The sequence below is a fragment of the Bos taurus genome, chromosome 6, assembly GCF_002263795.3.
Source record: "Bos taurus isolate L1 Dominette 01449 registration number 42190680 breed Hereford chromosome 6, ARS-UCD2.0, whole genome shotgun sequence".
NCBI lineage: Eukaryota > Metazoa > Chordata > Mammalia > Artiodactyla > Bovidae > Bos > Bos taurus.
Genome location: NC_037333.1, coordinates 25,546,572 through 25,570,820, shown reverse-complemented (window position 1 = coordinate 25,570,820; position 24,249 = coordinate 25,546,572). Strand labels below are relative to the sequence as shown.

The following is a 24,249-nucleotide window of genomic DNA, read 5'->3' as shown; positions in this document are numbered from 1 at the left end:
TGAGAAGCCTCAAACTTCATCACTTGATTATTGTTTAGAGTACTTAAGATGTACATTTTTGCATAGAAATCAGTCAAGTGTACTAATTAAACCATTTGCTAGCTAGCCCAATTTTATTTATATGTTTACACAGACAGACATACACATTTATTAATGAGTATTAAAAATATGTTACAAATACATGTAAATAGTTATAAAAATTCAGGATTATTATATTCAAGGTGAGATTCATTTTGTCAGTATCCCATAAAATCTAAGTTAGTACAGAGGATACAGATTTCTAATGCTACTTCATTTCTTCTCTAATGTATGAAGTGTTTCTCTTTTACAGCTTGCTAGAGAAGTATTGGACATTGCCGCTGGGCTGATTAAACCAGGTGTAACTACTGAAGAAATAGATCATGCTGTACACTTAGTAAGAATTGTACTTTTATGCTTTGAGAAATTTTTCTGTACTGTTAGCTGTCTTAGACTTATAAATAAAGTAAACCTAAGTTCTGAATATCTACACTTGGCTAAAAACTAATTTGAAAGCAAATTTTTCACTTTGTTTCAAATATAAAAAGTATTCAACAGACATTATCCCATCTGTAAGTATCTGATATTGGGGTCTGAGGTAAGCCCGAAGTACCTTGTTTCTGAAATGTCACATTTCATAACATTTTAGTTTAGCTTTTACAAGATGATTAATTTTATTAGTGCTTTAGGTAAATCATGCTACCATGTGTGTCAAATATTCTGAAGTCAAAAAATATAACTTCTGAAACTAGTGGTAAAAAATGTTTCCTTTTTTAATCTATTTACAATAACAAGGCTACAAAGAGACCAGATACATGTTTGTAGTAAATATAGTATCAGTTCACTTCAATCTCTCAGGCGTGTCGGACTCTTTGCGACCCCATGAATTGCAGCACGCCAGGCCTTCCTGTCCATCACCAACTCCCAGAGTCTACTCAGATTCGTGTCCATCGAGTCGGTGATGCCATCCAGCCATCTCATCCTCTGTTGTCCCCTTCTCCTCCTGCCCCCAATCCCTCCCAGCATCAGGGTCTTTTCCAATGAGTCAACTCTGCATGAGGTGGCCAAAGTATTGGAGTTTCAGCTTTAGCATCAGTCCTTCCAGTGAACACCCAGGGCTGATCTCCTTTGCAATGGACTGGTTGGGCCTCCTTGCAGTCCAAGGGACTCTCAAGAGTCTTCTCCAACACCACAGTTCAAAAGCATCAATTCTTTGGTGCTCAGCTTTCTTCACAGTCCAACTCTCACATCCATACATGACCACTGGAAATATAGTATAGGGATATTAAAAAAAAATTTTTTTTTAATTTAGTTTTTTTGACTGTGCTGGGTCTTTGGTGCTTAGCACAGGCCTTCTCTAGTTCTGGCAAGCAAGAGGCTACTCTGTTGCAGTGCACGGGCTTCGCGCTGTGGTGGCTTCTCTTGTTGTAGAGCTCAGACTCTAGGCATGTGGGCTCAGTGGTGGCGGCACATGGGTGCAGTTGTCTCATGGCATGTGGGATCCTCCTGGACCAGTGATCGAACTCATGTCCCCTGCATCGGCAGGTAGATTCCTAACCGCTAAACCACCAGGGAAGTCCAGGTATACTTTATAAAAAAGATTGCTTATCCACCAAGGAGAGACCTTAAAACCCTGTAGTAGATGAGTGCACACATGATATGGTTAGGTTGTTCATAACAGAAGAGCAGTAACTAGTTACTAAATCACATGGAAGGCTAATTAAACCTGCTCTCGTAATCAAGCAAATGCAAGTCATAAAACCTTCTAAATTAGGAAGTATTTTAAAGATATTTATGTCCATTACCTCTCTGAAGATGGTGAAACTGGTACTCTTTTTCATGGTGATGGCATTTAAATTGGGACTATCCTTTTGGAAAGATATTTGACAATGTGTCTTGAGCTATAAAAATGTCTATAACATTTTTTTTAATTTGACATTATAAATCCTAATTTGGGGTTATTCAATATATTATAAAATATAGTTGACCCTTGAACAACATGGGTTTGAGCTGCATGGGTCTTCTTATATGTGAATTTTTTTCAGTAAATATATATATGTACTGTAAATATATTTTCTCTTATGATTTTTAAAATAATATTTTCTCTAGCTTACTTTATTGTAAGAATACAGTACATAATACATGTAACATACAAAGTATGTGTTAATTTCTGTTTTTGGTAAGATCAGCCATAGTGTATTAGTAAAATAGGTGGGGGGGCAGTCAAGTTTTATGTGGATTTTGGACTAGGCAGGAAGGGGATCATTGTGCCCACTCACTGCCCCCGCCCCCCCACCCACCATGGCCCAGGGTTGTATATGGTTATGCACCAGTAGCAGTTTGAATGCTTCCTGTAGGCCAGGGACTCTTATGTGCTTATTTTACCAACTCATCTCATCTCCCAACAACTCTGTTGGGAGAGTAGGCACTACTCTCATCTCTATTTTATAGATTAGGAAACTGAGGCAGAGAGAGGTGAAGTTGCCCAGGGTTATTCAACTGAAAAGTAACAGAGCTGGCATTTTTAGTCAATGCAGTCTGCTTCTGTGTGTTCTTAACTACTATGTGGACTGCTGTGAGAATTACAGAAGCAGATTGTTAAAGGAAAAATGATAGGCATAATAGTTATTGGTTATAATATTTGTAGTTGAGAAAACTAAATTTTAAGTAATAGTAGAATTACCAATAAAATCATAGTACATTTCACAAACTGTATTTTAGGCAGCTGTTTAAAAATTACTAGTCTGAAGACTGGCAGTATGGAAAGAGAAATCATGTACGCTGTGACTACCACTGTATAAAAACATCCAAGTAACATAAGACTTGTTTATGGAGAACTAGATCATTTTCTTAGTGATTGCTTTGTTGTTCCTACATGAATGTTCGTATGAATGTTCTATATGAACGTTTCTGGAAATACTTTGAAAGTGAAAGTATTGTTGCTCTGTCATGTCTGACTCTTTGCGACCCCATGGACTGTAGTACACCAGGAATTCCAGTACACATGGAATTCTCTATCCATGGAATTTTCCAGGCAAGAATCCTGGAGTAGGTAGCCATTCCCTTGTCCATGGGATCTTCCTGAATCAGGAATTGAACCCTGGTCTCCCATGTTGCAGGCAGATTGGCAGGTTCTTAATTATTACTGCTGCTGCTAAGTCACTTCAGCAGTGTCCGACTCTGTTCGACCCCATAGACAGCAGCCACCTGGCCCCTCCGTCCCTGGGATTCTCCAGGCAAGAACACTGGAGTGGGTTGCCATTTCCTTCTCCAATGCATGAAAGTGAAAAGTGAAAGGGAAGTCGCTCAGTAGTGTCCGACTCTTAGCGACCCCATGGACTGCAGCCCACCAGGCTCCTCCATCCATGGGATTTTCCAGGCAAGAGTACTGGAGTAGTATTTATTTTTTTGGTCATAGGGATAGAGGCATTTATATAAGCATTAAAATTAACTGTGCACATTAATATTTAATATATTTTTCATAAGGAGTTGGTAATTCTAAAATAAATCTTCATATAGTGACATTTGTATATGTTTGTAAATATTTGTAATGCGTGAATTTGCTTTTCTTTTGCAATTATTGGTAAACTGGTTTGCTGACTGTTAGAAACCCTACTGTTTGATACTAAAAGTAGTATCTACTATTATTTCTAAAGTAAAATATTAAATAGGTTTTTCATTAGGAACATCTGTACAATAGGTTTTTCCACATTTTTCAGATTTTAAAATCTGATTAATTGCATGCATACTAGCTTTTTCTTTTGCACATTCCAAATTACTTTATTTTTAATTTATTATAGGCATGCATTGCAAGAAATTGCTATCCTTCACCCCTGAATTATTATAATTTCCCGAAGTCTTGTTGTACTTCAGTGAATGAAGTGATTTGCCATGGAATTCCAGACAGACGGCCTTTGCAAGAAGGTGATATTGTTAATGGTAAGAAATGTGTGGCTTTTGTTGCTGTGAACTAAGAAACAAGATTTTGGGAGTCTGATAGTGACTTGCATCTTCTTCACTTGTCTTTAACTTATTTTTTTCATATTTAAAACTTAAATTTAAAATCTCTGGAAACCTCTTTTGTGGTTTTCAGTTAACTGCTTTCAAGACACTTCTAGTATAATGTGTTTGTTACAAGTTCTTTAATGCAGAGCTTTAATATGTGACTGGTAAATGAAGAGTGTCAGTGAAATGTGGAACTAATAATTGATTCAAGTGGGATTGTTTTCTTACTCCTTTTAGTCCACTATTACAGATAAAGAGAATATGTAATATGTGAAGAGGATAGTAATATGCGAAGACCTTAAGAAAAAAGGCTCAAAATTCTGCAGAAGTACTGTCCTTGATGTTAAGTTTCAAAAGTGGCTTTAGGGACCACTGTGTTCAGCTATTTTGGGAAACTGCGGGTGCAGAGAAAGAAGCTGCCAAGACGGTTCCCTCTGTAATTAAAAAATAAATTGATGAGTTAGACTCCCCTCGATGATATTTTTAATAGTGATGAACTTGGTTTCTTTAATAATCAGATACCTTTAAGAATCTATGTATTAAACAAGGAAGCATGAGCCCAAGTGTTAAAGGCTACAGAGAATGGACAAACTGTGATGCTGGCTGTGAATGGTAGTGGAGACTTGACTGACACTGTTTTTATATGAATTGTTTTTGCTACATTTGGAGTATCAGTTTATAAAACTCCCTAGGTTTTGAGAGGTCTGCCCAATGCTAATTTACATATAAGCTCTATTTTTTTTTTTTTGCATGCATATATTATGAGGTTTTTCAGGAATGTGTGTGTTGTGCTAGAGCCAGTACATCTATACTGTGATATTATAACTTGATTGAAGATTTATGGTTTAAAAATACTAATTCAGTGTGCTCTCGAGGATACATTTAGCTTAGTGTGGCTTAGTTGTGTAGTGGTAATCTGTATTTTTAAACATGAAGACAAAGAGAAGTATGAATAGTCACAAATAAGTGAAAGGCAAATGAGTTTTTGAAAAATAACTGTAGAATAGTGTAAATGTTTCTGTTTATTGATTGACTAGGATGAGGAAAAACTTGTTAAAGATAATGAGAGAAAGCAGTATTTTCTGTTTGATGTCACAGTGTGGCAGAGTCCTTTGTTTAATGTTATTAACTTGGGTTATTGATCTTGCTGGAATGTATCCGGGGGGATACATTATTCTTTTGCCATAAACGATTTAATCGCTGTTCTAAGAGCTTTGAAGCCCATCTGGCTTGTGCTATGTGACCACAGACCTGTCCTCTACAGTGAGTTTAGGTGCATTATAGACAAGAAATATCTATTGGGTGTTAAGTTATTTATTCATTGGTGTTGCTTAGAAGTTATTTTTTTCATTAACCTGCTTGATTCTGTCGTGTCAGCAGAATTTGAATTTTGAGATAAAAACAAATGTGGTCTTTATGTTTGCACATTCTTTTGCAGTGGACATCACTCTTTATCGGAATGGTTATCATGGGGACCTGAATGAAACATTTTTTGTTGGAGACGTGGATGAGGGAGCTCGGAAACTGGTTCAGACCACGTATGAGTGCCTGATGCAAGCCATTGACGCAGGTGAGCCTCAGGGCTGGGCACCCGCTGAAGCTGCTGAGTAGTGTGGGGCTCGAGTGACCTGTCATTGCACCATGCATGCCTGGTCCCTTCCAGCTGTGCTTCTGCCCGACCTGAGTTAGCTTTGGGTCATCTCAAGATGACTTGAGAATCCCTTGATGAAGATGGACTGAATTATTGCTTATTCCTTTGTCTCTTCTATGATTTATCTTCCTTTTCATTTACTGATAAATGGGGAAGAATGTATTGATAGTTCCAGACTGTAACTTTTCTCCTACTTTTTAATTCTTTCATAAGTGTTCTGTTCTCTTATTATAAAAAACTATAAGACTGCATCAGATTATGAGAGGAAAACATGAGTGATTTTCCTTTATACTTGCCTTTCCTTTTTTTAAATGTCTCTTTTCTAGAGGTGTCCATTTTTAACATTTAGGTTTTTTTTTCTCCATAGTACATTATTACACATGTATGTGTTTAGTTAGGTTAAATGGAATCATAATATTGTAGTATTATGTAATTTAGTACTTTTTCAACTAATAATAGCTTAGAGATCTTTCCATATTAGAACATGTACATGCCTGCATGCATAGATCTACCTATCCTTTTCATCGCTTTATGTTTTATTCCACAGTATAAAAACGTCTACAACTTTTCCCCTCCTGGATTTTGGTATTTTCCAGGTGTCTTGCTATTACAGTGAATAATGTCTTTGGTGAGGTGTATTTCTGTGGGACTTTTCTCAGACTGTGTCTGTCTTTGTTCGTACAAACAGTTTATCCATGGTTTTTAAAAATTTATGCAATATCTTGTGAGGAAAGAGAAAGAAAGGCTTGTTGCAAATGTAAACAGACTATTAGAAGGACAGTTTGAGGGCCAACAACTCTTGAGGTGGAATTCACAGCGTTTGAGCATTACTGGTCAGTGTATTATCCAGCCCTGCCCCACCATTAAATAGATCTGATGTATCATCTACACTGTATAGGACAGGACAGCGTTCTTAGGCAAATAAAGGAGATGGTATAATTTTTACTAATTTAATAAAATCAGAGGAATGAAAAGTGAAAGCATGCGATTATTTTTATATATCAGTATGTGAGATTTTCCTTTCCTTTTAATTCACTGTTGATTATACTTGAAAACTTTGATATTCACGGTGGTATTGTGAGATGAGAACTTTAATATTTAGTATCTTATTTTGGAAGCTTTAGGTTTAAATAATTTTTAGAGTTTAATATTTATATCTCTTTTGCTTCTCTATGAGTTGATCAAAATAACCAGATGGCTGGAATGTTGTTTTACAAAGTCATAGGAATGAAACTTGCTAAGGAACTAAAATCTTTAGAACAGTAGACAACCAAGAGTAGAAGTTGCCTAATCTCTGGAAAGTGCTATTAACTCCTATGTATGGATCATTCCTGCCTGTTGTTTTCTGATAATTTGACTGCCCATCCTGGTTCAGAGCTGTGGAGAGTTGGACCAACTGTGAAATTAGCTTTCCAGAATAGGGCTCCTCAGCCTGCACATTTGCGGCATTTTGAGTCTGATGATGCTGTGTCGTGGGGGCCTGTCCTGTGTACCACAGGATGCTTAGTAGCATGCCTGGTCTCTATTCACTGGAGGCCGGTTGCACCACCTCTCCAGGTTGTGACAGCCAAAAAAATGTCTCCAGATTCTATGAAGTGTACCCCTGGGACCAGAATTGCCTCTGGCTTGAGAATTAGGGAGAAGTCTCCATTCTCACACTGCATCATTATTGTTGAACAGGTATTTCCTTTATTGTATGTGCAGCATGGGTTAAAATTTTGCTTTCCTCCCTGCTGACTGGGGCTGGTAAGAAGGCTTGGGTGGGAATGCAAGAAAATCATTATGCAAGTCAGCATGTTCCTCAGAAATCATTAATCTCCCCTGCCCTACCTCCCAATAAAAAAACAGCCAAGCTGGTCCATACGGTTAAGAGCAAGTAAATGTTATGAAAATGATTCCTTAAGCCATTTGCCCAGAAATGTGATTGGCTGGAGAGGATGTGGTGTGTCTGAACCTCAGGTTGGAAATAAGCTGGCAGAGAAAGAGACTGTAGGGAGGGGGGGACCCCCAGTACTGTGGCTGGACCCCCCACGAATCCAGCAGAGCCCAAATCCTGGGGTCCCAGTGCTAGGAGAGCCGTAGCAGCAATAAGAACCACTTCTTCTGGTTTTTGTTTAAACAATGGTAAAAGTCATAAAAAATAAACAGGGCAGGAAGTATATAGTGAGAAGTACCTTTCTACATCCTACTCCCAAGATTTTCTTGAGAGGCAAATGAACAATTTGAGAACCACTTATATGGGGATAAAGATGCCCAGGGGAAGCAATTCTTTGAAAAGTCGACCAGACTGAAACCAAAGACAAGTCAGTTTCCTTATGAATGTTCCTTTTTCTCCTGATGCTCTTTATTCTCTTATCTCTCCTGCTCGCTTTAATGGAAAGCCCACTGACCTTAGAGAAGGTGAGGAAGAGAAGTGTGTTTTCCAGTCTCTTTGTTTGTTCAGAGAGCAAGTGGTGCTGCTCCCAGCCCCTGACTGCTGCACAGCCCCTCCTCTTCTGCAGCAAAGGAGGAACCAGGTGCTGCTAGCTTGACTCTCAGCTTCATCGTTTCCTGGCAGTCTAACCTCTCTGAGCTTCGATTTCCTCATCTTGAAAGTCTTACGTGTAGGCGTGTAAAACCTTCAGAATGGTTCCTGGCATAGATAGTGATTGCTTAGTAATTATCAGTTACTCTTTCCCTTTGCCACGAGTCTTCTCTTTTCCTTTCAGTAAAGCCTGGTGTTCGATACAGAGAATTGGGAAACATTATCCAGAAGCATGCACAAGCAAATGGATTTTCAGTTGTTCGAAGTTACTGTGGGCATGGAATTCACAAGCTTTTTCATACAGCCCCCAATGTACCCCACTACTCCAGTAAGTACTGTCCAAAGAGTTTGTATTGGCTAACTGTTTATTTAGCAGATATTTTTTCCCCAAACATTTAACAGGACCCACAGTTTTGTATCTATTAGAATAATCTATTAGCTGTTATAAATAGCTCCCCAAAATGTGTATACTCTGCACATACCTTGCTCACAGTAGTGCAGATCCTGAGTGTGTGGTTACTGTTGGGGGTGCGTGGAACAGTTATTCTTTGATGCAGGCGCTTGTCACTTTCAACACATAGCTTTCAGGGTCACTTTGGGGGTTCCCTTTCTGATCTTAAAGATACTGGGGGGGAGGGGAGAAGCATGGAGGGGTATGCTTGGGAGGTTTTAGTGGGCCAACATGGACTTGGCACAAGTCACTTACATTTACTTTTCATTGGCAGGAATTCAGTCATATGGCTACACTAACTGCAAGGGAGGTAGGGAAATGTGATCCTGCTGAGTACTTTGGAAGAAAAGGAAAAGAGTAATTTTGGTGAACGGCCAACACTGCCTGCCACATATATTCTGACTCCTTAGATGAAACTGATTCTGCTGAGTTTGATTTGAGTTCTTAATATATGTCAGATACTGTGTTCTTTGTTGGTATAAATAGAGGAGAATAGACAAAGTATCCTTTCCTGAAATTGAGTGCTGTCTGATAGATTAACAAGGAAGTGTTGGATAATTAGTCTTACAGAACCTTTTCTCTTGAAGAGATAAGACACACGGGAGTAAGTTTGTTATTTAGTGCTGGAAATGAAAGCTATCCACATTAGGTAACATAAGGAATTTAATAAATAAAGAGGAGTCACTGCTATGTAGAGACTTTGATGTACCTTCTTGGGCTTAGGTTTGCTCATACATACAATATCAGGGAATGGTACCTACTCTAGAACTGTTACTAGAATTAAATGAGATCTTGCTTGGAAAGCACTTAAAGTTAACTCTTAGAATGAAGATGGTGATGATTTATGTTATCTCGTTTGTGCATCACAACTCTATGAATAATTTCTTAGCTCTCTTTTTAACAAGCAGAGTCTGTGCTTAGGGAACTGATTTACTTAAGTCCACACAAACTAGTGAATAAATGTCAGGGGTAGGATTGGTACCTGGGTTCTGTCTGCCTTTCTAGAGTCAGCCTTTCCCTTGCTGCCTAGTAAGGATGTAAGCAGTTTGGCGCTGAATCTTGTGGGAGAAATAAAGAATGAGATTTTGGTTTGCTGGGGAAGATGAGAAAGAGCATTCCACATGGTGCTGCTGCTGCTAAGTTGCTTCAGTCGTGTCCGACTCTGTGCGACCCCATAGACGGCAGCTCACCAGGCTCCCCCGTCCCTCGGATTCTCCAGGCAAGAACACTGGAGTGGGTTGCCATTTCCTTCTCCAATGCATGAAAGTGAAAAGTGAAAGAGAAGTCTCTCAGTCGTGCCTGACTCTTAGCAACCCCATGGACTGCAGCCCACCAGGCTCCTCTGTCCATGGGATTTTCCAGGCAACGGTGGGGAAACATGAATAGATGCTTCAGGTTGAGACAGACTGAACAGAGACAAGATAAGCTTAGTCTGAGAGTTATGTGTGAGCTAGAAGTGGGCAGTGCCAGATGGAAGATATCTGACTTCATTTTTAAGGAATTGCAGAAGATTTTTTGGCAGGAGAATGGCAAGGTGAAATTGTTATTTTGAGAAGATAAATTTACCAGTGGTGTCTGGGATGTATTGCAGGTATGAGCCAGCGGGCTTGTCAGCCTAATGCACAGTTGTTTTCATAAATCCAGATGTGAGCTGGTAAAATCCAAGATATCAGTAGTTGCCACAAGAAGGGGAAATGAGTGAGAAACCTCTCAACAGGAGAAGCTAGAGAAGTCAATTAAGCACAGCATTTGACATAAATCAATAAGCATTTATTAGCAGACCACAGGGTCCTTTTTATTTCAGCTGGAATTGTGCACAAAGTAAAAGCTAGCAATAGATAATAAGTAGCCGACTTTGTTCCTTCCTGCTCAGCCCTTGGTCACCTATTGTGCGTTCCCTTTAACAGAGTGGAAGTAGCTATTCTGATGACACTGCTGTGTGCCACACGTGTGCATGCATGTGTTTTGCGTGTGGAAAAAGTGTGGGCAAGGGAGAGAATGAGAAAAGCACCCTTACTTGCAGAGATAGCACTCACATTTAGGTATGGATTGTATAAAGAGAGGCTTTATTTATTTATATTAATTTTTATTGGAATATAGTAGATTTATAGTGTTGTGCTAGTTCCAGGTGTACAGCAAAGTGACTCAGTTAATGTTGCTTAGTCGCTAAGTTGTGTCTGACTCTTTTGCAACCCCATGGACTGTAGCCTGCCAGGCTCCTCTGTCCATGGGATTTCCTAGGCAAGAATACTGGGGTGGGTTGCCATCTCCTTCTCCAGGAGATCAAACTGGCATCTCCTGCTTGGCAGGCAGATTCTTTACTGTTGAGCCCCCCAAAAAACAGTAAAGTGAATCAGTTATACATACACACATATCCACTCATTTTTAAGATTCTTTTCCCATGCAGGTCATTACAGAGTGTTGAGTAGAGTTCCCTGTGCTGTGTGGTAGATTCTTACTAGTTGTCTGTTTTAGGTGTAGCAGTGGGTATGTGTCATGAAGAGAGATTTTTTGAAGGAAATAAAATTTATGGGAGAAGGCGCTACGGTGATGATAGTGTCAGCACGGTACGGCCCCGCTGGTATACAAGATATGCCTCTTGAGTTTCATGTTAAGCTGCTTAATTAGAAATAAACAATTCTGAAAAAAGAGACAAGGACCCATGTATACTTCATTTTATCCACTTTGCTGTATTTATGAAAAGTCAAGTGTTAAATGGGTTAAAATAAAATATGTTGTGGTCTCTTTAGGGAAGCATTAAAGGAAGCTATTGGAGTCTTTGTACAGCAGAGGCTTTTGAATGTAAATGATCCCTTCTTTAACTTATAACTCTGTATTCCTAAGCAACTGAGTGTGAAACCAGGAAATTGTGTAACTTCCCTCCACGTCCTGTATAAAAGAGGTCTTTGTTAAGATGAGCGCTTATGTGCTTCCTTATCATCATGGTTTGGAAGTAAAGGTGATACTGCCCTACCTTGAGAATTTAGATCACGGTAATGCTGTGAGGCAGACAGTAGAGTAGGTGCATGTTTTTGTAGAAGTACTCAGCCGTATTATCTGCTATGGTGTAGATACTCGGAGGGTGTGTTTTTGTTGAATGAGCTGTGATGAGAAACTGAAACCATGAGCCAAAGTGAGCTGGGAATTGTAACTTCTTGAACAGTGAATCAGTGGCAGGAACAGGAGTGGAACTTGGATTCTCTTCATCAGCACTGACCAGTGGAATTATGTGAGGCACATATGTAATACTAAGGACTTCTGTGGTAGCCCAGACGGTAAAGTGTCTGCCTACAGTGCGGACGGAGGAGCCTGGTGGGCTACAGTCCCTGGGGTCGGAGAGTTGGACACAACTGAGCGACTTCATTTTCTTTTTCACTTTCATGTAATACTAAAACTTCTAGTTGTCATATTCAAAAGTAAGAAACAGTTAATTTTACATTTTATTTAATCTGTTACATTAAAAATATTAGCATTTCAACATTTAATCAGTGTAAAACTATCATTGAGATATAGTCCATGCTTTTTTTATCTTTGAAATCGGCATATGTTTTACATGTACATTCTGACTTGCCACTTTCCAAGTGTTTAGCCTCATGCACCCAGGTGCTGCTGTATCCGCCAGTACAGTTCTCGATTCCTTTAGCCATTTTTATTTCTGTGATACTGCACTGACTCTTTTGATATCCCCAAGGGCATATGACCAAGTCTATATATGTAATAAGTTGCATGCCATTTGGAGGGAAAGTTCATGAAATTAGAGATAAAAAGTCAAAATTATTTTTGCCCCTCAGATTTTTATAATATTTTAGAAACTCCTGATTTGGAATCTGTAGGTTGTTTATTTTGGCAATACCTAAGATAGTGGAAAGCAGCATGATTGCTGTTCACGAGGAAAGATGTGCAGGAATGTAAACAAGAGGGTGAAGTTAGAACAAACCTAGGCAGAGGTGTTAAATAGAATCAGCTTGTTGAATCTATCCAGTGGATACATGGGTCACCATCTGGAAGCACAGCGGTCTTATCAAGAAAGCCTGAAAGCTGAGCTCTCGCCACCTGGTGGTCAGGCAGAGAAAGTGCAGCCATCCGTTCACTGATGCTCTTACCAGCTCTTGATTTTTATTCTGAAAGTTAACCTGTTCTCCATTTTTGAGATTGTCTAAAAAGACCTATACCTCTTTCAAATTTTTGGCCTTTTTGGGGAGATGGCAAATCTGGACACTAACAGTTGAGTTTCTCATGATGATCCTTAAAAATATATATTGGCAAATTTGGACAAAATATGAGGGAGAAATGGAAATTTTGTTTCCAGTAAAAAAAAGGAATAATCCTGCCAGCATTAAAAAAAAAAAAAGTAGGTTAGTGCGCAGGGGCTTTTTTTCCCTTTCCAAGATAAGACAGTTTACAAAACTTTCTAAAAATGGTACAGTTGTTTCCGTGGGCTGTGCCCTACCTCCACCCCCATATCCATACCCACTCCTGTCCCAGCCAGGAGATGCGCAACTTCTGGCATAGTCTGAAATATCTTGTTCTCCTTTATAGTGTGGTACTTGGATAAGTATGGAACTTCGTTGGTTATATAATTGCTATTCTAACCCTGCTATAACATAAATGGAGGTACTTTTGCTTTCACAGAGTGCTAACTACATCTGAAATCCAGTCTAGGGCATCTCTGTATTTTCCTAGAGAAAACAAGCAAAATGAAGTATGCCTAGGACAATATCTGCCCCAGAGTAGGAGGTTTTCAGAGCCCCCCTGTTTGCTGAATGATCTGCTTTAAGAAAGGGGAGTCAGGAGAGGAGAAATTCATTAATATAAGAATCACTCATGGGAATGTAAGCTGTGTACTTTTTCCAGGGAAGTGTTTAACAATATGCTGTAGGTTTTTTGCTGTGTTCTGAGATTTTTTTTTTTTTTTTAATTTCAGAAAATAAAGCAGTTGGAGTGATGAAGGCTGGTCATGTATTTACAATTGAGCCAATGATTTGTGAAGGTGAGGAAAAAGGGATGCCGTAACATTCTGTAATTGAATTTTTATTTACGTTTGGTTACTCATGATCAGATTAGTAGTCTGCTCGATTTTGCTTCATTTCCACTCCCCCCCTCTCGAACTCGATTCAGTATCATGTAGAGAACCGAAAATTGTAATGGTTGGCAAGAAAGCGGTACTTTCTCCATGGTAATTCGTCTGCTGTGAGTAGATGCTGAAGTACTTGAGTCCTGGTCCCTTTTCATAAAGCTTCTGTCAAAGGGTGTATTGTAATAATTAGTTGCCTCCATCAATCAAGGCCGTGTGGAAACTGTTGCGTGTCTTGGTGTGGGTGAGAAAGAGGGGAGAAAAGGAAATTAGAGCCTTTTTTTTTGAGGCAAACACAGTTATTTAATTCTCCACAACCTATGAGGTAGAGGTGCTGTCCCCATTATCCATGAGAACAAACTGATTTTTGAAGAGGTTAAGTGTTCAGTAACTTGCCCAGAGTCCCTTAGCTAGTTACGTAGCAGAACTTGTGGGACTCTGAAGTCATGAGCTGTCCTGCCTCTTCAGGGTCTGCACTTTGGTCATCAGGTGCTGCCATCAGACAACTGCTGTGGAGAAAGCCCAGCCCAGACATGCTTTGCACTGGCAGTTTTATGTCCCTGCAGTCGTTGGTCGCTGTGACAGGCGCATGACAGCCGTGATCTGTGTCACGATTCGCGCTCTCACTGAGGCTGTCGGAGTAATAACCGGGGCCTCCTTCACCAGTTGTCTGTTGAGATTAGGGGATGCAGAGGGATGCGGCAGTCGTAGGGCTCTTGCGTCCTGTCCCCTGTGTTAATGGAGTCCCCTCAGGATCCTTCCAGTCTTTTATAACCTAATCTTGAGAGTGATAGATACCCCATCACTTCTACCAGGTTTTCTTCCTTAGAAGTGAGTCACTAAACCCAGTCCACACTGAAGGGAAGCATTGGAGGTTGTTTTAGAGGCTGCCTTCTTAACCTGATCCTTAGTTCCCTTTTCTGTAAGATGCAAGTTACAACCTTTATCTTTTATCTGAATGCCCGGGGCTGTGGTAAGAATTAAGTGAGATGGTTTGTATGAACGCAGAGTACCTTTAAAGGGCTGTACAAGTGTAAGATACTGTTTTTGTCACTCCCCAGAAGAATGATGACCCCGCATAAGCAGTTGCAAGATAAGTAAGTATGATGGCAGAGAAAGGCAAGGACAAGGAGAGGAAAGTGTATTTTGGAATCGTCTGCCTACAGTTTGGGAGACCCAGGTTCAGTTCCTGGGTCAGGAAAGTCTCCTGGAGAAGGAAATGGCAATCCACTCCAGTATTCTTGCCTGGAAAATCCCATGGACGGAGGAACCTGGTAGGGTACAGTCCATGGGGGTTGCAAACAGTCAGACATGACTGAGCGACTTCACTTCTTCACTTCCAAGTGGTGTTTCCTGGAGTAAGCAAATAACATTGTGTTGAGCTGGTTCAGGTAATCATCAAATTATACCAGATATACTTCAGTGTAACTAAGCTGGGCTAAGTCTCAGCTCCATAGTGGAAAGTGTCTTAATTCGAAGAGGAATTTTCTCAGAACGGTAGTCAGATATATTTGACTTGACATTTAGTAAAGAATCTGTTTTAGTAGATAACAGTAAAATTAAAGAAGTATTAATGTCTTAAATCCATTTGTGAAAAGATCATTCATTACATTGAAAACTATCTATTCACTCATCGTTAGATGGTTGACAAAGCATGAGTTAACTTTCTTTATGCTGCCTCATATTTTCTTCTTAGACCGGGATTTAATGTTGCAGAAGTAGGTTATCTCACTACTTTATACTCTGGGATTTGTCTGAGGCAGTAAGATCTAATGTTTGGTAAAGAGTATTCAAAATAAAGAATATTACTATTATTTTTTAACATCTAATTTGGAGACAGGAACATCTCTGTATGCTTTTTTAGTAGTGTCTGGAATTGTAGAACCTTGTAATTCTGCTGCTGTCTTCCCTGCCTTACATCTCACGCCCATTTTCTCCTCTCATTTTCCTTCGTCTCCCAGCTTCTTTCACTGTTATTTCCTTTCTAACCCATTCTGCCTCATCATAATTTTTAAATTCTCTTGTTAAACTCCTGTTTCTTTCTCTTTGCCCTCTTTCTGGTTACAGGGGTGTGGCCTACAAAAATTTCACAGTATAATCTGTTCTCACCATTTATGTTCCTGCCATTTAAAAGTTACACAGGAATTAAATGTTATCATAAAAGTATAAAAAGTTATCTTATTTCCTTCACAATATACACTGGCTATGGTTTAGTCAGATGCCAAAGTTATATCAGGAGAGAGCTAAATTCTTTAATGCAATCCTGGGATGAGTGGTAATCAGTACATTTACAAAAAGGAAGCTGAGTGCCTTTATTTTGGAAACAGCATCTTCATTCAGTAGTTGAGAAGTATACAAAACGTGAAGTTGTAAAATTTAAACATATTATTGCTTCATTGAACTAAAGACCAAAATGAAGTTGGGAAGGCTTTAGCTTAAACAGATGATGTGTACACAGGAATCTTAATAATGAATTGTAAGATTAGTTTTCTGAGCTACCCAAGGATAGAGGGGCACGGGCAAGTACACTTCCCTAGAGTGTACTTAGAAAAAGGACTGAGTGGTAGAATTAAGAGATGGTGTTTGTTCGTTTAAGGCGGATGGCAGGATGAAACCTGGCCGGATGGCTGGACGGCGGTGACAAGAGACGGGAAGCGGTCTGCCCAGTTCGAGCACACTCTGCTGGTCACGGACACTGGCTGTGAGATCCTAACCCGGCGGCTTGATAGTGCGCAGCCTCACTTCATGTCCCAGTTTTAATTTCCCCCAAGACGGCACATCTCAGTTATACTTTCTGGCTGTACTCCGCATTTTATTGAGAGTACAGAATGGAAGAGGAAATTTTTTTATTACTTGTTTTGTTTTGACTATCGATAAGGAAGGACTACAACATCTGACATGTGTCCTCAAGAACTTGTCTTGGGTCTGAAAAGGTCAAGAAGAATAAAGGAAGCATTTCTCAACTCCCCTCCCCCCCGCCCCACACACAGATCTCTGCACCCGTTTTTCTTCCTTGCCCTTTGAGCACTTTTACTTAAACCTGCTTCTAGTTGCTTCTGTCACTGCCACCGCTGGGCCAGCACCGCCAGCTGCTTTCCAGGTGAGTGCTGGAGAAGAGAATCCTTGAGACTTCTGCGACATACGTTGCTCCCGATTTTTTTTATTATTATGTATGTGTGGAAGTATATACGTATACATTTTAAATTCCATGTATGTAATTACTGAATACTATGTGACCTGGAGTTTGTACTGATTCTTCCCTGATGGAGTTCTGTGCTGTGATAAAGGGACCCATCGTTTGCAGTGATTTAATTCCCAGCTGGAAATTGGCTTCCCTCCTTGCCCTGCTAATTATTGACGCTTATAATTGTGCATAAGAAAGCACTCGGTCAGTGAGACCCTCCAGTGTGGGCTCTGTGTGAGTGAATGTATGGGGCAAAATCCACTTTGGACAAAGGTTATCAGGTTTTTAAAAGTCGAGTTTATGGCAGAAACAGCTGTGTTCCAAACAGAAGCTGGCTGTTGCAGAGAATGACGTTTTTGTAATACATTGCTATTTCAGACCTCTGTTTGGTCATGATGGGAGGAAAAATGCTCCCTTCCCCTCTCTGTCCTACTTCAAGGGCATAACCTTGGAGAGATACTCAGAGAAGGCTGGAGGCTGCCCTGTGGAAGTTGGGGAAGAGACAGTTCTGAAGCCTCTCCAGCAGGGAGCAGAGTCTGGAAGTGCTAACGTCTGGTAAAGCTGGTGGTGGGGCGGAAGGACGTCTCTGGAGGTTGGACAGTTCCCTTGGAGTAGGGATGCGCTGTCCTAGGTGTGCTGAAGTCACACTTCTCCTTTACACAGTTGGGAACCTCGTTAGAAATGACCTCCGCTGCCCAGCATCTGTGCTCCTTTCAGTAGTTCAGTCCCAAATGGGAGAGTATCCATGAAGACAGATCAAAGTCATTGTCATTGGAGAATACTTGATTACCGGGTATCTGGAAACTGTATGCGAAGATAATTGGATTACACTGACATGTCACACTTGTAAGAGAACATCTTTCCCAGAGTGCCTCAGACCTTTTTTGCTTTAAAGGAATCACGATAATGTTTTCATTACTTTTTATTATTTTGATGATTTAGTAATGTGGCTGAATCTGGTATAGACTTTTGGGGGTATGTGTGTGAAGTTTTTTATCAAACTGTAATATTTGTGAATGGAATGCCTTGCAATATAAATGTTAATATAATATGTAAAGGGAGATTAAAAAGTTTGATTATTCTGCCACGTGGTCGTTAACTTTGCTGCATTTTGTTTGGAATTTTAGAAAGAAGTGGTGGGAATGGAGTGGCTGATTTCACCATTTAAAAAACTCATGACGATTTTAGTAAAAATACTTTTTAATGTTGAATGACTGTATAAAAATTCCAGTCCTGTGTTTAGTTCAGCAGTCTACCAGTAGTATTTGACATGTAACCATGTGTCTGAGAGTTGTTTAAGACAAAGATTGCCACACTGGTAGTGCAGCATTTTATGTACTGATCATGGAGTTTGTGGTGTGGGCTTAGTCAGTGTCTACTTTGAGAAAACAAGCTCAAGGAAAAAAATCTTGGTGGGATGGTTTTTTGTTGTTGTTAAAACACCACACTGGTGATGATGCTTTCTCGGTTTGGGAGATGTAAAAACAGCATGGGACTGTAGTCTAATTGTATATGTCTAATTACAAATGTTTACTAGATTTAGATGAATTAACATCTAGGGTAGTTTTATCATTCTGCCAACTTCTCAAAATGTCAGTGTGTTAACTTTTTCTTTTCTGTATTATCTTTTAAAATATTTTTTTTCCCCTACCATTTGTTCAGCCCCCTTTTAATTATAATTTAGAAGGGAAACATGTTTGCATTTCATCTTCAGTTTCTGGCTTTTGGTGACAAAATGTGTAAAGGTGAATTAGAACCCATTCACCAGCAGTCTTATATTACTTGTCACCCTCATGTCTAAATTGATAGGAAGAAGATGTTTAGGAATTTGCCATCTTAGCTTGACTTCTCAGTTTGTCCTGTCTTCGCTCTGGCTTTTCACGGAGTTTGATTAAATTTGAGACGGATGTTCCACTTTGCTGAAGCCCCCAAATTGTGTCTGTAAGCTATTTCTGCCCCCTTCCCCCAGCCCACGTTTTTCTAACTTCCAGCTTTTAATTTTGAAGATTTTTCGAATTTACAGAAAGTTGATAGTGCAGCGAAATACCCATATACCCTTTCGTGCATTCAGCAGTTGTTGCTGTGCCTCGTCTCTTGATATAAGAAGCATTTTTCTTTGGAGAGGAATGGCATCGTACTTTATCTGTTACTGTCGCAGCATCTCTTTTAAAACGTAAGGACATTTCCTACACGATCATTGTCACACCCAAGGAACTGAATATTCAGAGTTGTCTGTATAGTACACATTCACACCTGAGTCAGCTTTCTCCAGAGTGTTCTTTTTTTAAATGCAGAGTCCAAACCCATGGCATTCAGTTGTCATCTGTAGGTTGTTTTTTTTTTTTTTAAACTGTAGAACCTTTTCCACCATTTTTTGATCTCTTATGAAACTGACACTTGAAGAAGTAGGCTCCCCCCAACTCTGCCCACTTCTTTTTGAGTATCAGCATTAGCTTACTGATTGTTTCTAAAAGTGTTGGTCACTCTAAATGTTCCATGTTTGGCCAGTGGAAGCACCTTTAAGCTTATTTGTGGGTCATTTTGCTCTATGCCTATCAGTCTTTGGGCATGTCCTTGCTTTTCGCCATATGTTCTCAGTTTGTCTTATACTTTTCCTGCCCCAGACTGGGAACTGGCTGCTTCTCCAAGGAGCCCTGGTTTCTCTTCATGAGGAATGGCATTTGGAAATCAAGGTCTGGGTACTGCTGGGGTGTTAATTGCTCCTTGGCCCTTTCAGGGAACAGAGCCAGGAACTGCATTTTTTATAAATTCATGTTGATGTATGGCAAAACCCATCACAATATTGTAAAGTAATTATCCTCCAATTAAAAAATTAATTAAAAAATAAATCATGAATTCATTCTGATACTTTGATTTCAAATTTAACACTAGTCTTCCTCACCCTTCCCTGTTTCATATTTGTATTTTCCTTCTCCCATAGTGAGAATTTTGGTTCTGAACAACACTAATATTTATTTGCTTGATTCTACATGACATGTAAAATAATTTCAGAATTACAACACCAAAATCACTACCAACAATCAACCTAAGTGCAAAATTTGTGGTTGCTCCTATTCTTGGAACATATCTCACTAGGAGGGTACTGGTTTAAAAGTTAATTGAAGTCATTCGTTTTGATTCTGCTGTATTCTAAATTTCATAAATCATGTGTGTGCTGCTTGTTGCTAAGTTGTGTCTAACTCTTTTGCAACCCCATGGACTGCAGCTCGCCAGGCTCCTCAGGCTCCTCTGCCCATGGGCTTTCCCAGGCAAGATACTGGAATGGGTAGCCATTTCCTTCTCCAGGGATCTTCCTGATCCAGGGATCGAACCTGCATCTCCTGCTTGGCAGACAGATTCTTTACCACTGAGTCACCTGGGAAGCCCATAAACCCATGAGCTATTTTTTAATAATAAATGCAGTGAATCTTGAGGGCAACATGCTATAGAGATGGTGGAGATATTTTAGTGGTCTCAGAGTTGGAAACACTGGAATTGATTGAGATAGTGTGATCTACGATTTTGTCTACATCTGATGGTGTGTGTTCTCTAGCTACCAGAGGAGCAAATTGTACCGCTTGTAATGTGGATATTTAGCCCATTTTCTAATAGACTGGGAAAAAACATCTGGACATGGTTTAAGGATATGGTTTTACAATACAGGCTGCATTATGCTGATATTCTAGAAGTTATTAACATGTTTTGCTTGATTTAGAAAAATGAACATCTAAAGAGAAGCAGCACAGGCTCCATTTACTGAAATTCTGTGGCCCCACTTAGTCTCAACTCAGAAGTGTAGGCAGCCTTCTTACTCCTTTTGGTGCCAAGTGTTAAAAAAAAAAATGTCTTGCATTTGGTTATCTTACAAAGGAAAGGCGGGGGTAAGGTGGCCTTGGCGACCTGTTACCTGCTGCTTTTCATTCTGGGGACTTAAGTGAGCAACAGCAGAGCTGTCTGTATATGGTAATTCTATTATATTAAAATATGTGTCAATATTGCCAAAAAAATGTGCTAAAAACCAGTTTATGTGGAGCACTCAGAAGGCCTTCCTGGAAAGATTTTCACTTACCACTTATGTTAAGAGTTCAAAGTATTTTAAATAATCTCTCTTGTGCATGTCCAGCCTTTTTACTGTTGCAGAGCTTTTATAACTGTTGTGACTCCTGGGTGCTTGGCCCTTCCTTTTACTAGTACTCCAGACTCCTCACCCCACTTCCAACAACAGACACATGGCAGGGTTTACTCCCACACGCGTGTAGGCACATTTGCATCGTGGTGTCACAAACTCCCAAGATCAACAAGCAGGACACCAGGGCTGAGATCTCTAATTTTTTAAACTAGTTGCATGGCTTGGACAAATTTCCATCTCTTTAAGGAGGTATCCTATTTGTGCAATGACACAGAGCTTAGCAACTGTTTTATTCTATATATAACGTGACTAAATCAAATTCACTTTATTTTAGTACTTGGGTCAGAGGTCAACAGAAAATTTAGAGTAGAATTTTTTCAAACTTTACCAGTACATCTGAGCCCTGGGTGGTTCTGAGGAAACAAAATAGACAAGGATAAGAACTGTTAGTATTAAGATGTAGATTTGCAAAAAAAAAAAAGCAACAGGTATTTGAAAGCAAATTTCCACTGTTTCATCTAGATCTGATTCTTGGTCATCAGGACTATTTCAGCCCCTGTCTAGAGTCAGGGTAGTTCTGTGGTGAATCAGCACTCCTTTCCTGAAGGGAGCATGTGCCTATTAGCTCATCTCAGTGAATTCTGTTATGATGTCTGGCTTGATAAAAATCTGTGTGCAGTAAAAATCAGTAAAAAGCCCATCTCCCCACCCCCAAGTAAAAAGCCCATCCCATCTGCTTTGTTCTTATAAAGTTCCACCAAAAGAAATCTGTATAATGGAGGACTTTGTATGTACTGGTTCACTGTGCCAGTTCACTTCATAAATTGTTTCTTTAAAGATATGATTTTCTTGTTATAGTTCTATGCACTTATTATCTGAGTAACTGTTTAAATATACTTAAATGTTTTCCAAATATGGTTTGTGGTGTATTTTTTCTAAAGGGTATTTGCTGACAAAGAGTCTGATCTTGCACATTAATTGAAACAAAATTGGTTGAGTAGGTCGTTTTTCCTGGGTCACACAGTATCTCTAGGGCCAAAGAACTGTTAGTTACTCGAAGGCTTTGATCATCAGCCTACTTGGGAGACTGGCAGCCAAGCAGAAGATGTTGTAAAGCATTCTGCACATGTAAAATATGCTCTCTTTTCCCCAGGTCAGCAAAACCTTTGAGAATCACCAGCTACATTTACTTTTGCTTTGAAATGAAAGAAATGGAAGTAGCATTATGTGTAGCCGTTTTTAAGTTGTACACACATTAACTAGCTCCATGTAACAAAGTTTGGATATAATGCAACTTGTCCCCTCACCTCAAAAACCTCATCATTCCACACATTCTACTTTATATTAGTCCCCTGTGCGTGTAATAAAGACCTTGTTCAAGTCAGACATGCCTATGTATTTTACACCCTGTTTTTCACAGTGAACATCCCTAGGTGGGTTAAATAGAAAGCAACATAGCCCAACATGCTGAAAATGGAAAAGCTGGTAACATTTGAAAAATGCCAAGTATATGAGCATTTTCAGTGAGAAACAAAAAGCTGTTAAAAGTTGGTAGTATTGTAAAATTTTAGATCCTTAAAAATTGTTTTTCACTAGCTTTCATAAAATATACAGTGGAGAGATTAGCCATTTGTGGTAAACTTATATACCATTTATCCAATAAAGCAGTTTAAAAAAAAAATTCCCAAGAATACTTTTAAGCTGGCAGAGTTCTGATTTTGAACAGCCAGGGTTAGTGAATGTTTTTCAGCCCTGTGTTGTCTGTGTTCTTCCAAAAACTATTTGGTTCCACAATATACATAACAGCCTAGATGCCATCCAAGAGGATGTATTGAAAGGATCTTAACAAGAAATACTTTAAACCTATAGTCCCATGATCCAAGAGCCTTCATGGTTATACTGGTTCCTTCAAAGAGGCAACTGTGCTTTCATCCAGGAAATGCTCATACCTGTTAAACTGAATTAGCTGGCTCAAGACTATGTACACTTCACTGTGACAGAAATGAAAAGTAAACTTCCTAATTGACCAGCTACAAGAATTGGGGTTCCATTATTTTACTATCTTAAAATTGCTTTACTTTCTCATATTGGTGAACGTAAAATGTCTGCCATTCTCATTCATGTATAACTCATGAGTTATACATGAATGAGTGGAAGAATCTTTTAAAAGAATTATTAGCTCTTCTCCATTATTACCCTCATATGTTCTTTGTTACGGCAATTGCTTAAGGCAGTAAAATATACTTTATTCCTGGAAGGCTGAGCTAAAACAAACCAGATGAAAGTACATTTCTTAGAGCTGGGGTAGACGCTAGTTTCAATTTCCTCTTCTTCCAGTTTATGTAGGACAATAGGTTAGAGCCCTTTGGGCCCCTACTGAGTCTCTAGCCCTCTAGATAAAATGAGAGAAGCTATACTGCTTTGTCCTTCAAATGCACCAAAGATCCAAAAAGAAGTCCTGAACATAACTGCCATTTTCTATTTTCATTTTGGGAGCAATTAAGCCACATCAATCAGAAGAATAATTAAAACAAAAAGCACATGCTTTCAATTCAACCAAAGATATGTATATCAATGTCCTGATATGAAAACAGTCTTAAGATATATGTGGAAAAAATAAAAAGGCACAGAATAGTGTTAATTAGTATTCATTTGTATAAATTATATGTATACATGTTATTTCATTCATAGAAACTTCTGGGAAGATACATAAACTTATCAGTGGTTACTAATTTTGGGGGAGAGGGGGAAGTTTAACTCTTCTTTCCCATGTAATTTTCTCTATTTGAATGTTCTAACTCGTGCATGTATTGCCCTCATGCATTTATTTTTGTGTTAATGGATTACTGGGATGTTAAGACTATGCACCATTTTTGTTTGCTGCTTTATTCTGCTCAGGGTAAAGAAGCCTAAATGCTACTTAACAACAGCACCAGGAAAACACTGATAGGTTTGACCATACTAAAATAAAAATTTTAAAATATAGAATATATTAAAAATATAAAACTTGCAAAGGATTGGCATCTAGAATAAAGAAGTCTTAAAAAGAACCTGAGCTACGTTAAGTCCTGAGACCAGGTGGGTGTGTGATCTCACCTAAATGACTGTGGAGTCAAGTCCCAGTGAGAGTTGCACGATTTCAGATATTTTGTACAGCACAGGGAAATACAGCCATTGTCTTGTAATAACTTTTAGTGGAATGTAATCTAAGTC

The 24,249-nt window shown here is 39.2% G+C and overlaps 1 protein-coding gene across 1 annotated transcript in view; it reads left to right on the top strand.

Moving 5' to 3' along the window:
* Positions 1-17,994, top strand: part of METAP1 (methionyl aminopeptidase 1) — a 51,023-nt gene extending 33,029 nt beyond the window's left edge. The window contains 6 exon segments of the mRNA NM_001102037.1: positions 332-415; positions 3,819-3,957; positions 5,462-5,593; positions 8,383-8,526; positions 13,574-13,639; positions 16,320-17,994. Coding sequence (NP_001095507.1) covers positions 332-415; positions 3,819-3,957; positions 5,462-5,593; positions 8,383-8,526; positions 13,574-13,639; positions 16,320-16,483 — 729 coding nt within the window. The 3' untranslated portion in view covers positions 16,484-17,994.
* The last annotated feature ends 6,255 nt before the right edge of the window (positions 17,995-24,249 follow it).